The sequence below is a fragment of the Malus sylvestris genome, chromosome 3 (assembly GCF_916048215.2).
Source record: "Malus sylvestris chromosome 3, drMalSylv7.2, whole genome shotgun sequence".
NCBI lineage: Eukaryota > Viridiplantae > Streptophyta > Magnoliopsida > Rosales > Rosaceae > Malus > Malus sylvestris.
This window is the reverse complement of record NC_062262.1, coordinates 30,805,811-30,820,126: the sequence shown is the minus strand read 5'-3', so window position 1 is coordinate 30,820,126 and position 14,316 is coordinate 30,805,811. Positions and strand designations below refer to the sequence as shown.

The window sequence follows — 14,316 nt, the reverse complement described above, 5'->3', positions numbered from 1 at the left end:
TTCGCCAATGCACCCTCAGTCCCGGCTCAATCCATTGACCACCGGAATCTCCACCATCAAATGAAATTAAAACTTTGCCGCTAAAGCTGCTGCTTGATGGCTAGCTCAGGTCATGGCTTCTCAGTCCATCGCCGCCCGATGAACACCACACAATCCTCTATTTTAATCTCTGACACAAGGAAAAAAAACCCAGTTCGAATTTGGATCGGGAAAGTGTGCGTCCTTGAAAGACACAGTAAAACGCTAAGATCGCACTCTTGAAAATGGCAGATCGTCATCCCAAACCCTCATCACACTAGTAACACAGCTCCCGTCGTCTTCCTTCTCTTTCTTCCAAATCACCGACTTCCAAATATGGCTGAGGTGGCGAAGGTTCTGTACATAGTGGTGGTGGACGGTGGGGACAAGACAGAGAAAGGGAATGAGGCATTTCAGTATACTCGTCCTGCTTTGGCAAAGCTGTCTGCAACTCATGGGTTGCAAGCCCCACCACGCTTTCTAGCCACACACCCCGATAAAGTAGGATACAAATAGAGGAGCATCTTTGTGCTTCTCAGTCGTTGGATCCATAACCAAGCTGACCAGATTCACCATACTTGCTTTCTTGCTTCAAGGAGTATCTTCTTTACAGGGTGGTAGCCATGTGAAATCACATTCTAAAGGCCCAGAGGATATATCTACTTGAGTTGTGAAATGGGTTAGGAAACAAAAGCAGAAAACAAAAACGAAAGCAAAGCGAAAGAAATCGAGAAAAAAACAGAAAGCAAAAACAAGGAATAAACATCCCACCAGAATGATGTGATTTACTTTTCTTATTTTTGAATGATGTAAATTATTTTTCTTATCTTTCGGAAACATCTGTATAAACCCTATCAGAGGGTAATAATAAAATTTAAAAAAAAAAAGGCAAAGCCCAAAAATATATGGGCTGGCATGTTGTGGAGGGCGAAGGCCCATAAGCCCAAAATAGCTCTAACCAGGTGATCAAAAGTACGCCCAGTACTCCACAATTATTCGGTAACCTGCCCCTATTACCACCAACCAGGTGATCAAAAGTACGCCCAATGCTCCACACTTATTAGACAACCTGCCGCTTTTACCACCAACCAGGTGATGAAATGTACAACCCGTGGTGATGAAATGAACAACTCGTACTCTAATATCATTTGGCAACTAGCCATTCATGCCACCAACCAGGTGATGAAATGTACAACCCGTACTCTCCTTCATGCCACCAACCAGGTGATTAAAAGCACGTCCAGTACTCCAAATTATACATGAGCATTACTCATGTCATTCATACATAAACATTCATGAGCATCACTCATGTTAACATTCATGAGCATCACTCATGTCAGTCAACATAAAAATTCATGAGCATCACTCATGTCAATCAGCTTCAAAAGCTTCATTTACAGAACTCTAGCTTCAAAAGCTTCATTTATAAAGCTCTAGCTTTAAAAGCTTCATTTATAGAGCTCTAACTTCAAAAGCTTCATTTACAAAAGCTCCAACTTCAAAAGCTTCATTTGCAGAGCTCTAGCTTCAAAGCTTCACTTGCAAAGCTTCACTTACAAAGCTTTAGTGCAGGGTATACAAATACCGCTTCCGAACAACCGCCATTTCGGCTCATACATGGATTCAATTTAAAGTCTCCAGCCAACAGACTCTATTGACCGAAGACTTGGGGAACTACATTATGTACCATATATTGGGCCTCATGAAAAATACTTGGGGGACCTAGCCCATCACTTATGTATTGAGGAACGAGCTCTTATTCTATAAAAGGGACTCCCTCACCACCATTAGAAAGCATCGCCGCCTACTGAGCAACCGTCTCGCCGCGAGCATCAACTCTAACCCATCATTTATGTATTAAGGAGCGATCCCTTATTCTATAAAAGGGACTCCCTCACCTTCAACGCCACAAGCCGAGCCAACCAAGACAACATAAGCCACGAGCTGAGCAGCCTCGCAACATGTGCTACTTCTAGTTGAGCATCATTTTAGATTGAGCACCGCCTCATATCGAACATCAGTTAAAGACAACATCTAGTTACTTCGGCCCACACATGGACTGAATTTCAAGTCTCTAGCCAAAAGACTCTATTGACTGAAGACTTGGGGGACTACTGTTTATACCATATTTAGGGCATCGTATTTAGATCTCGTACAAATACTCGGAGGACTTAAATGTAATTATGTGAAAAGGAATGGGCAAATATGTAATAAGTGGGGAGTCCTTATTCTTTAGAGGACCCCTCACCCTCACAATTAGCGAAGGCCAATTCCTAGGCCCTCTCACCCCCTCTCAAAGCTTTAACTCTCAGAGTTCTCTCTCTCTCTCTCTCTCAGAAATACAATATCAGTGTGGACGTAGCTCAAACCTTGGGGTGAACCACGATACATCTTGTGTTATTTACATTTCTTGCATATTCACGGTCGGATTTACGTTGTTCCAAGACATCTGGTTTTGTGCATCAACAGAATTTATAGCTCAAAAGTCAATTCTAGCCGGAGTCACTACAATGACCTATACGACAATATACTGCACAATAGTCGGAACCAAATGAAAAGGTCTGTACGACAATAATATGTGTAATATAATCATACTCAATACTATTCTCACATAATAGTTGGGCAATAAATTGCTAGTTACTTACGAGTCGGAACCATAAATAAGGTCTGTACGAGAATATTGTGCACCTAAATTGGATCTAATATGAGCATATGGTGCGGAAGGTGACATAATAAACAGGCATATACCATAACTCTGACTAAATCACAATCACCATAAATGCAGTTTTATGAGCTCAACATTATTCAATCACATATCACATTATCGACAATTCACATAACCAAATATAACTTACCTGAGCTTACCTGAGCATCCACAGCACCATATTTATATATATATATATATATAAAGCATCACATACCAATTCATATATGAATTATAAACTTATATGCATGGCATTTATGGCATACTATCATTTAAACATATATTTCTGGGAAAATATCAAGTATATAATACATAAACCAAAAGCCCACTCACTGGTATGTCAAAGGGTCGTAGCCTTCGAGTCGTCCTTGGATACGCTCGTCATCGGGATAAGTCTTACCTATATGCGAATTAACTATAAAAATGTTATTTTAGAGCACATAGACAAAACTAGCTAATAACTTATCATACAATGCTCAATTTTGGTATTTGAATATACCACAGTGACCTACACAACCTCAGGATCATCCCGAAATTTTTAGAATAATTTTTGAACCCCTCACGAGCCGTCACGCGCCGGCACATGCCAGGCACACTAACGCCGTCAGTTAACGCCGTCAGGAATATTCCGTCAAATCCTAGCATATACCGTTAGCATATTCCGTCAAAACTGACGGAATATTCTCTGTCTTCTCCGGCGAGTCGCCGGTCGCCGGTGACTTCGCCGGTTTCTGGAAATTTACATAATTCGTCCTAACTTCTTCATTTTTGCACCATTTTCAACATAATTGGTACCATTTTAAAGATCTCAACAAGACAAACAAAACTATACCTGCCTCGACTTCCAACTCGTCAGAAATTCGCCGGAAAAAGCCTAGACAATTCCGGCCAAATTTGAAACTCTTCGTTCTCATGATTCCAACGTCCAATTTCTTTAAACAAAGAACTCCGAGCTTCGTAAGAACCTCCTTAAGCTCCCTATGAGCATGAAATTCCCTGAAACCAACATATTTATGTCCACATGAACAATGCTAAATTTTTAGGTTACGGGTTCTAGGTTTTTCGAAGTATTCACATCCAAACAAGGGTACTAATAAACTCAGGAGGTTACAGTGAGCAAGAATCTTACCTTTAAAGCTTCGATCCGTGCCTGGAATGGAGAGTTCGAAGGTTGTCTGTACAGGAAAGAAGAGAGAAAGAGTCTGAGAGATGAGAGAGCACGGGAGAGAAGAGAGAGAAGGAGGTTTGTGTGTGTGAGAGTTCCATGTAGGTCACCAACCAACCAAGGAAATAACATCTAAGTCTCAATATGTCACACATACACATTACAATTTCCCCATCCAAGGATAAAACTATCATTTTACATCACCGATAAATGAATTTCGGGACGGGCTGTGACACAAAGTGTGAAACATTTTTTACTTTTGTTTTTTAAATTGAAAGAAAGAGGAAGAGAGTGAAAGCGAACTTGGGAGAGGGGAGCGGGGGAGAGATGTTTGTTTTTTATTTTTATTTATTTTTAATTGGAGATGATACAATCAGTAAAGTAAAAAAAAGCAAAATTTTATTTTGTGAAATTATGTTACTGTTCTTATTTTTTTTTTGTTATGATAGAAGACAAAAATATTTTTTCACCCTCTTTTAATTAATAAAGATGGTTTCATTAATATTATAGCTCGTTTACTAATCTGTAATCAGAATTGAATTGAGGAAAAGTTGAAATGAGGTGGAATCAGAATCATATTCATGTTAACTAAAATTTCTTGGAATCGAAATAGAAATCATATTTATCCATATAACTTGTTTACTAAAACACGTGAATCGGAATGAAAACCAATATGATTACCAAAATGCCCATGTTCTAAGTAATTCTTTTTGTATTTTTAGTATAAAAAAAAATTATTTTTAAAACTTTTTGAGAAAGCTTAACTTTTTATTGTATGGTTGTTTTTTTTTTCTTTCTATTTGCTGAAAATATATTTGGTGGTTAAGCTTAATAAACCCATATGTCCCCAATCTCCCAATAATTCTTCTGACTCGGTTACTAATCTGTAATAAAAAAAAGAGGAATTGAATTGAGGGGGAATTGGAATGGTGAAGACTTAGAATCGAATTCCTGTTAAAGTTATTTACTTTAATGTCCTAGAATCGGAGTTGAAATGATATAAGTTGTTTACCAGTTCATTTGAATCGGAATGAAAATTAATATGATTACTAAAATACCCTTAATCTAAATAATAGAAAAATTCATAACTTTTTAATGCAATTTCACATTAGGGTTGGGAAATTTTGCCATAAACCGATTCACCGGCCGAACCATACCGGTCGGCTCATAATGGTATGATATAGTTTTGGCATTTTTTCATAATCGGTTGGCATTTTACCGAACCGACAATTAATGGTATGACTTTGGTATATGCCGATGGTATGACATACCTACCAATATATATTTATATATATATATATATTTTTTTTTATTTAGATATTTTAGGTATTTTTTACATGCTTGTGACTCCTCAGTTTTAGGATTTAGAAAATAAATGACTCCTTAGTTTTAGGGTTTAAAAAATATATGTATATGTATATAATTCATGCCACAATAAATATAGAAAATATTGTTAACAAAATTGATAGCATGATGATTACTGATACTATATATACACGTACATATATATTATTTTGAATGTATATGCGTTGCTTATGTTTAGGATGGAGTCTAGCCAATCAACCGCTAGTGCACAACATGAATTAACTCAAAATGAACCACACAATGCAACTGAACAAGCACCCAAATTTGAAAATCAAATTGAGCCCTTGGAATTGGAAGATAGCGAGGAAAAAGTGGAAACCACCGGTTGTGCCATTTACCAACCGAACCAGCCAATAATTTTAGCTGAACCAATTTTTGGCAACCACAAGAAGACGGTTGACTAATGGTAACTGATTTTCGGTAATTATGTATATGTGGCCGACAGGTGGCACAAAGAATTTGGCATGGTTTGCCAACCGAACCCAGCCCTATTTCACACACACACACATATATATGTAGTTTTATTACAATCTTAACAATTCTGGCTTTCAAAAAAAAAAAAAATCTTAACAATTCCCATATATTTATTTTTAATAAAACTTGAACTTTTTTTTATTTCTTCAATAGTAAAAACCTAATTCAACAAGGAAAAGAAGTAAAAAACTCGAAAAAAAAAAAAGGGTTCGGGAACCTCTACGGTTCCACCACAAATCTCTCTGCTCTCCCTGTCTGCATCCGTATACTGTTTTTGCGATCATCCTCAAGCGCCAACTCTTGCCCATCCTGACCTTGCCCGGTTCTATCGGTCTGAAGATCTCCTTTTGGCGGTAAATCATGAGCTCCTTGCCTGCGGCCATTCTCGGATTTCTCAACCATTCGCCGGCCGCTCAATGCTTTATGTTATGCTCTCTGTGAAAACGTCTGCAATCAAAATTCGATCCGCAGTGGGTAAGTCTTTTTCTTTTATCTCAATGCTTTATGTTATGCTCTCTGTGAAAACGTCTGCAATCAAAATTCGATCCGCAGTGGGTAAGTCTTTTTCTTTTATCTATACTCATCTGCATCTCTCTTTCCCCATCTGAATTTGGATCTGTGGTGTCCGGAATTTGTTTGTAGAACTGTTGGGGTTGGTTGGTGATAGGTCTTGGCAGTCTGGGACGTGGTGCGGTCGTCTGCGTTGGTTAAGGGTGGGGATGGGTGTGTGTTTTGGGTGGTTGAATCGTGGGAGGCAGATGGGAGGGGCAGGGCAATTTCGGTAGAGAAGTTTGATTCCGGATGTTGGCTTTCTTCCGGAATTCAATTATTTTTACACGACAAACCTTCCTCCCGATATCTTCCTGCCTGGTCGTCCTGTTCTTTTCCAATTAAAAATCTTCTGCGAATTCTCCTCACCAAGCAGCCACTTTGCTCCAGATCTTTCAAATTGAAATTCCTTTCCTTCAACCTTTGCAGGTTGAATTTCACATCAACAGCATCACCCTATAACCTAGGAGCTTTGTTCGGATTCAAGCTTTCCTAACCATCAAGGTTAGTCTGAAACGATTCCTACCCTATTGACCTATTGCATGTCAAAATCTGCTTCAAATTTGTGATTTAATATAATTGGGCTTTAGAAATTTTTTTCATGATTTTGTCTAATCCAATTTAACGATTAGAAATTTCGCATGGGGACTGCAAAATAGATTCTTTTTAATCTGAATTTAGAAAATTATATTCGAATTTGTTTTACATCTGATTCGGTTGGATTTAGGGGTTGTGTTTTAGTGTTTCCTGGCCTGAGTTGTATATAAAGAAAAAAAAAGTGATTTTTTTTTGTATGGCAAAGAGTTCATCATGAGCAAATAAAACATATGATAGTGACACCACCACTGCATTCAAAATAAACGAGTCTGATAATATCAAGATGCGGAGTCCTCTTGCATTCATATAATTACATTTGTGAGCTGCTTTTCTGGGTTTTTGTTGGTTTTGTTTGCTTATCTGGTATATTCATGAAGAGTGACACCGCCACGAACATTTTCAATTTATACCTGAAAAACGTAATACTTGAGCCAATCTAACCATTTATTTTGAGCACATCACCTGAGCAAAATAATAAAGCATTTTACAGTGGGGTTTTCTCGAGTTAATTTTTGTTGGCATGTTGTTGTTCGTTGATTAATAAATGTGATTGTTTTTGGCATTTTATGACAAAGAAGAAGAATAGTATGTATACTATAACATTACGAGTGTAACTTTTTGATATATTGTTCATTACGAAACAAAGAAGAATAGGAAGAAAGTGTAATATATGATCTCTAACTATCCAACTTTGTTCCAAGCAATATTGTTTGGTGAAATAGTTGTGTTAAGATATTGGAGAAAATTAAAAATATTTAAAATTCATTGTGAGGTGATTCTCATTTTCCAGGTGAAATCCGGATAACAATTCTGAAGATCAATGGTGCCACAAGTGGCATTTGAAGCAGGACATTAATTGTTCAAAAGAGGCCAACAAAACTCCAAGCAGCCCAATTCTAAAAATCCCAAAACCCTCCCGACTTAAATCCTCTGTTTTTTTTTTGGCGACTTGGAACTCTCACTCTGCATCGCTGCCACCATGGCTGACACGCTCTCACCAGACCCCGAACTCTACTCACCACAACCGCACCAAAACACTCCAAACAGTCCAAGCAAACCGAACAGCCGTAAAAGAAAGTCCACCGACGACGATGAAGCTCACCCCGCAGTGCCTCCCCACGTTCAAAAACTCCTCAAACGAATCGTTTTGTCCCTCAGCAAGCCCTCCTATCTCCTCGGTGTCGGCTCCACAAGACCCCGAGCCGAGCATCGCGCCCGGCTCACCAAGCTTCTGCAGAAGCTCATCAAGCAGCGCAACTGGGTCGAAGCCAGCGGAGCCCTGAGCGTGTTGTTGGAAGGCAGCCGAAAAGATAGGTCGCCGGTGAACAACAGGTTCAAGTATCGGGTAATGAGATTAAAGTTTGAAGCTTTCTAGCTTTAATTGGTGTTCGAAATCGAATAGTAGTTAATTAAAAGAGATAATTAAAAATTTTATTGAAAAACACTTTGAAAGCTCAATTAGAAAAATAAAAATAAAAATCCGTCATTTATCCACTTGTCATGCTCTAATTGAATTCTTAGGTGGGTTTGTTCTCATAAAGTATTGAATTTGAAGTGCTTTTATCGAGGGCGAAATAGCCCATTGAATAATTTGATTTTTTTAGAATAACCCTTTAGCAGTGATAATTTTATTGTTGGTTTTTGGTAATGTGTTCTAGGTTCTGATGGAAATGCTTGGGCATTTGGATTCCAATGCTCATAAGGTTATGGAAGCTTATGCTGTTTGGGAGGGCAGGAATGCAATGTCAGGTTACTCGCCTGAGGTTTGTTTTATATTCGCTATCATTTTACCTGGCTTATGCATTTAATTTCGGTATATGTTATACTGATTACTCGTACTTTCTTTTTGTTGAGCAGTACCGGTATGCGCTTCAATTGGAGCGTATTACTTTGTTGATTACTGAAGGAAATTACGATGAGCATGCCCATCACTCTACCGTGATGTATGTATGATTCTTATATTTTTGCTGCTTGGCAGCTTTCTGCATATGGTAGCAATTTCTGTACTGTTATCCTGTTGAATGCTGTTTCTGCTAGTTCATCATTCACAACATTGAATCAGGAAACCCATGTGTTATATATTTGAGTAATGCTGACATTTGCCTTGCATTTTTATGACTTCTCAAGAAATTTTTGGCCCTTCTTTATCTTTACTCAATAGAGGCAATGAATAGAACAAGCAATTTTTTACCAGGGTATCATCCATCCCTTTGACTTATGATTCTCTTGTTTCCTTTTGACAACGTGTCGTCTGTGTCCAAATTTTTTAAAGTTACATGTTGAGTTTGCTACTTTTAGAAATAATTTTCTGATATCTAAGTTTTCTCTCTCTTTTTTTTAATTGTACTTGAACTTGTTATGTAAGTAGGGAAATGTATACTGTTTTTTTGTGTCCCCACTATGTCATGCTCTATTTCTAGAATTTTATTTTCCTGTCTGTGTTGTGTCTCTTTGCGTCTCACATCTGTAATTCATTTTCATGTAGTTTTTATATCCTTGATATTTGTTATAGGTGGACTTTCTCTGCCACTTTTATTTGGCTAAGTACAGACTCTAACAAACAAAAGACAAAATTGGCTTGTTGGTTAGCAGAAATGAGTCTTTAATTTTCCGTATTAGTTTTGAATTACCTTTTCCTTTTTTTATCTGATTTAGGCTGCAAATATGGCGGCTTTTAAGAGATGCCATATGCAAGACATCACCTAATCAATTATATTTGTTTTTTTTTTTTTCCAGTCTCACGCAATTAAAGGAGTTTGGAAATGAACCACTGTTAATGATGATTGTAGGATTGGCATACCAGCAACTGTGGTATCCCAATCTTCCAAATGAAATGAAATGGAGGGAGTCTGACCAGTTTTACACTGCGAGGGAATCAAATGAACTACTTCCACACTCAGAGGGGCATTATGCAGGTAATACTCATGAGGCTGGTACTGGCATTCAATGTGGTTCAGAGACCTCTGTAATGAATGATAAAGTATCATATATTGGTGATGGTGGCATACATAGAGATATATCTATTGGGGTTGATGACATGGAGATAGAAAATTCTCAACCAAACTTTGGGACCCAAAGTTTCTATGCAGACCCTGATGAAGATACAGAAAATGAAAATGATGGCGAAATGCAGTATGCTCCCGTTTTTGAAGCCCTTGGTGAGTAACCAGTTTCCTGCATTCTCTCATTGATGTTATGTGTTAGGCTTTCAATCATTGAATTTCTTTCTTTGTATAAGGAAATATAAACATTGTCCCTTATCTCATCCATATTCATGATGAAGAGCTTCTGTAAATGCAGTTGCTATAAAGGGGAAGGTATAAGTTTTATAATCTAGTTCCAGCTTATTTAAATTAGAACAGTTCAAAATAGTAAATGCGTTGTTTAGTCTGCTAGTCTTGACTACAATTACCAGATACTGGTTGTAACCAGAATGCGTCCATTACTCAACATATTGTGTGTGCGTGTTTGTAGTACACATCTGTTACTTTTACTAACAATTAACAAATCATTGTTTCCATTCACTCTGTATTTTCTTAGGTGTTTATTAACTTCCTAAGTATATTTTTGTTCTATTCGTTACTGTGGACATATATGATATATACCTGATTTATCATTCATTATTTCAGAGGGCTTGGAATCTCTGTTACTTCCCATACGATTGCCAGAATCTACAGATAGGGAGGATTTCATGACTTCACAGACTACAATTTTTAATGACACTTTTAGGAATGCAGTGAAGTATTTAAGGCTAGCTCTTCACTCCACGCCCCCAGTTTTGCAGGCCTTGCTTCCTTTGGTACAGGTAAAAATTTGTTCTAGTAAAGTAAGAACATTATCTTAATATGATTTTTATAAAATTATAGCTGCTAATGTTATGGCAACCCTATTATAATTTTTTATTAATGTACTTAAGTACCAAGTGATATAGTTGTAACTTATGGTACCCTGCCAAAACTCAAGTACTCTCTTCTCAGACTTTTTCTTTTTGTGGCAGCTGTTGCTGATTGGAGGTCAAGTAAAAGAAGCCCTAAATGAGATTGAAAACTGCTGTAGTCCAAATACTGCACTGCCAATTCGGTACTGATTTCTTTGGCAAATTTCTTTTTATCTCTGATTGTGAATGTGAATTGAATATATAAGTTAGAAAGCGCACCAGATGAATGGAAATGAAAATGAAATTCTACTAGATTGATTCTAGAAAACATGGGATAAAAGGTGAAATGATATTTTACCTTATAGGATTTGACTGTAATGATTGCTGCAGTGGCGGTTGGTCATAGTAGTGAAGTTGGAGGTGGTGATATGAGTAATATGTTGATAAATGAGTAATTGGTGCTAACTTGTCACTAGGATGAAGAAGTTGAATGAAATAACAATGACAGCACCGGAAGAGAGTGATTGCAAGAAATTGAAAATAAAATCAAGGAGCTTTACAAAAATCAAGGGCAGAAATGTCTCTTTGTCTAGGAATAAGTCACACTTTATTTGGAAAACAGCATTTACAATCTCAAAATAATGTTTTCTTCAAAGAAGAAAAACGGAGTAAGCATACTTATTTGACTCCGGACTGGTTTCCTGGTCTTTGTCAATTAGTTGGGTAATGGTTTTCTAAGTTAAGAAACTGGCGGCAAGCTGGTTCAGAGTTAGTCTGGTGAGACAAGTCGGGTAGATCTGTTTTTCTGAACAGCGCTAAAAGGTCAACATTGGCTTCACTACCGCAGCTTTGGTAGAAACTAGATCCTAGGAATTCCTTCTTCAAAAGTCTGACAATTACTAACAGTTGTGTTGTTAAAATGATGGCTTTTCAGGCGATGCTTGTTTTTTTCTGCTATGAGACACTTTATTAACATGTTATCGTTTAAGTAATCTTGTTCTTGAGCATTATAACTTATCTTGAATTTTGGTTAGATCAGTTGAAACAAAATATGCTGTCTGCGGACAGCAGTTGTAAAACAAATGACCATGTATTAGAGTCTGAACTTTCTGGACATTTTTTTTTTTTTTTTTTTTTGCAATTTTTACCATTCAACATTTTGATAGTTCTGCATGTGAAAGTTCCTATATTGGACCATCATAGGTGAAGTTGGATCTCTTTTTGTCAATAACTAATGACGTAGGGTAGTGTATGGTTGTTGAACTGAACTTTGAATGGATGGAATCATGATTACAAGAAAGACATCGCTATCAACCATCCTTATGATGGAGTGACATTGTATAGCAATGCTCATTTGTGGTTTTGGTTTTGGTCAACCAAACCTGGAGTATTCTTATGGAATATGGATGCACATTCTATTCCAAGGTTCATTCCAATAATTCAAATACTACCTCATTTCTTAATATTGGCTTAACTTTTTGTTGCTTTAGTTCTGTTTGTGAGATGTGGATTTATTTCTCATGCTAGTTATTGCTCTATGGTCTTGTCACCAATCACACGACAGTAAAGATTTAATGCGTACACGTTGGGCAGATTAAGGGCTACACTTTTGGAGCAATTTGATCGTTACAACAGCGCCCTTCTTTCTACCTGTTTTGAGGATGTCTTAAAGAACGATCCAACCTGTTACGATTCATTGGCAAAACTTGTTCAACTGCATCAAAATGGTACGTGATTTTTCTCAGCTTGTTCATATATGCCCATTATTCTTGCAAACAGACATAACACTAACATTACATGCTGATCATGTAATTACTATATATATTTCACATTCATGTAATTAGAAAAGATATATCATATGAGGAGCGATCTTATAAATTCATGGGTTCTAACTTCTCTCTAGCTAAGTTAACGGAGCATATCAAGAATTCTTCAGTTCTCTTAAGTCAGACAATTCTCTTAAAGAAATAAACCTAAAGAATAAAATCTCTCAAGATGCAAAACCCCTTATCGGGGGTTTAGAAATTTTTGAAGTTACTTTGAGGATTGACATGACTACATCTCCTTAGCTAGAACTTATCGTTTTACTAGTAAAAGGTTTTTGTAGAACAGATAATTTTCTTTGTTGCTGTTCCAATTGTTAAAATCCATTTGAACCTGTCTAATCCCACTTTTCACTTTGAATCCTGGAAATCCTTTTGTGTGTGTCTGGCTTTGGTCTTTTTGGGCTATATATTTTTAGGAATTAATACACCTCTTCTTGTTTATGTAGTTTATCTCATTCTTTTGAAAAGACACTGATTAACTTTATTTTGACACTCGCGAACAAAATAGTTTGTATGAACTTTTTATAATTTAAGAGAAACTATTGTTTCAAATCTTTATATTTTCAAAAATTGCATGGTTGTAGAAGCAGCTAACATTTGGAAGTCCTTTATAACAAGAATTTGAGCTGAAATTTTGATTTTTATAAATTATTAGCGGTTTCTTATTGCTTTCTTATGACATTTTGCAGATGAATATAGTCCCGAGAGTCTACTGGAAATGATAGCATTGCATCTTGATGCAACCTATGCAGACTACAACACCTGGAGAGAGTTTGCTTTATGTTTCCTGAAGCTTTCTCAGTATGACGAGGACCGAATGTCCGTGTGGCTGAATGGAAATGAAGGGGAACATAAAGAACACTACTCCGTTTGTTTCAATAGGACCCCCAAAATGTTTATAGAGGGAAAATCTGGAGAGGGTTGGAGATTTCGCTGCAGATGGTGGCGTACACGTCATTTCAGCCACCAGACGCTAACCTCAGAGATTGCAACGGGTGATTTGCAGCTCTTAACTTACAAGGCAGCGTGCGCGGTGCATATGTACGGGTCAGAGTTTTCGTACTTTGTGGATGCTTATGCCTGTTTAGCAAGAGAAAATGAGAGGGATTTGCTCATGTTTTTGCAGACCAACATTCAAAATTCAGTTAGAATACAATCAAACTTTGAACAGAGAAGTAGATGAGTTTGTGGAGACAAAGCATGATCATATTTGTAACTCTTTTGTTTCCTTACATCTCAAGCAATCAAAATCAATATATATCATCTGTAGGACTAGAAAGATGAGACCACGGGACACAGGTTCAAGGTTGAAAGGAGTAGAGGTAGACCTAGGAAGACTTTAGAAGAGACTAAGAAAAAACTTAAGAGTATTTGGATTTAATAGAAGATGTGGCATAAAATCAAGCACAATGACGTTTTAAGATTTATATAATTGATTTCACTTAGTGGGAAAATGTTTTGTCGTTATTGTAATTATTTATATTATTGAAATCGAAAAGTGCATTGAATCTCCTAGTTGGGCCTGAAAATTGGAAGTCAGGACTTGAAAATTGGAATGATTTCAAAATCCACGTTGTTTTAGTACATGGCTGGAAGTCAAAAATGGATTTTTCAAATATTTATTTCATGCAAAGCATGGAAACGTTGTGAAAATTATGATCTCATTTCTTTCTTTTGAGAAAATTATGATCTCATTTCTAAGTGAAGAGTTGTTATTGTCGTTCTAAAAATCTCTACAATA

The 14,316-nt window shown here is 37.0% G+C and overlaps 1 protein-coding gene across 5 annotated transcripts; it reads left to right on the top strand.

Annotated features, from left to right (window-relative positions):
• The first annotated feature begins 5,887 nt into the window (after window positions 1–5,887).
• LOC126616161 (uncharacterized) lies at window positions 5,888–14,090 on the top strand. 5 transcript variants are annotated; one of them, XM_050284170.1, is made up of 10 exons: window positions 5,888–6,200; window positions 6,705–6,779; window positions 7,663–8,217; window positions 8,531–8,635; window positions 8,730–8,815; window positions 9,609–10,030; window positions 10,502–10,677; window positions 10,870–10,952; window positions 12,343–12,476; window positions 13,265–14,090. In XM_050284170.1, the coding sequence occupies exons 3-10, from the start codon at window positions 7,852–7,854 to the stop codon at window positions 13,756–13,758; spliced, it is 1,866 nt and encodes a 621-aa protein (XP_050140127.1). In that variant the 5' UTR covers window positions 5,888–6,200; window positions 6,705–6,779; window positions 7,663–7,851; the 3' UTR covers window positions 13,759–14,090. The 5 variants fall into 5 exon arrangements, with proteins under 5 accessions (XP_050140127.1, XP_050140130.1, XP_050140132.1 ...); XM_050284171.1 differs by lacking the exon at window positions 5,888–6,200 and adding an exon at window positions 6,220–6,281; XM_050284173.1 differs by lacking the exon at window positions 6,705–6,779.
• The last annotated feature ends 226 nt before the right edge of the window (window positions 14,091–14,316 follow it).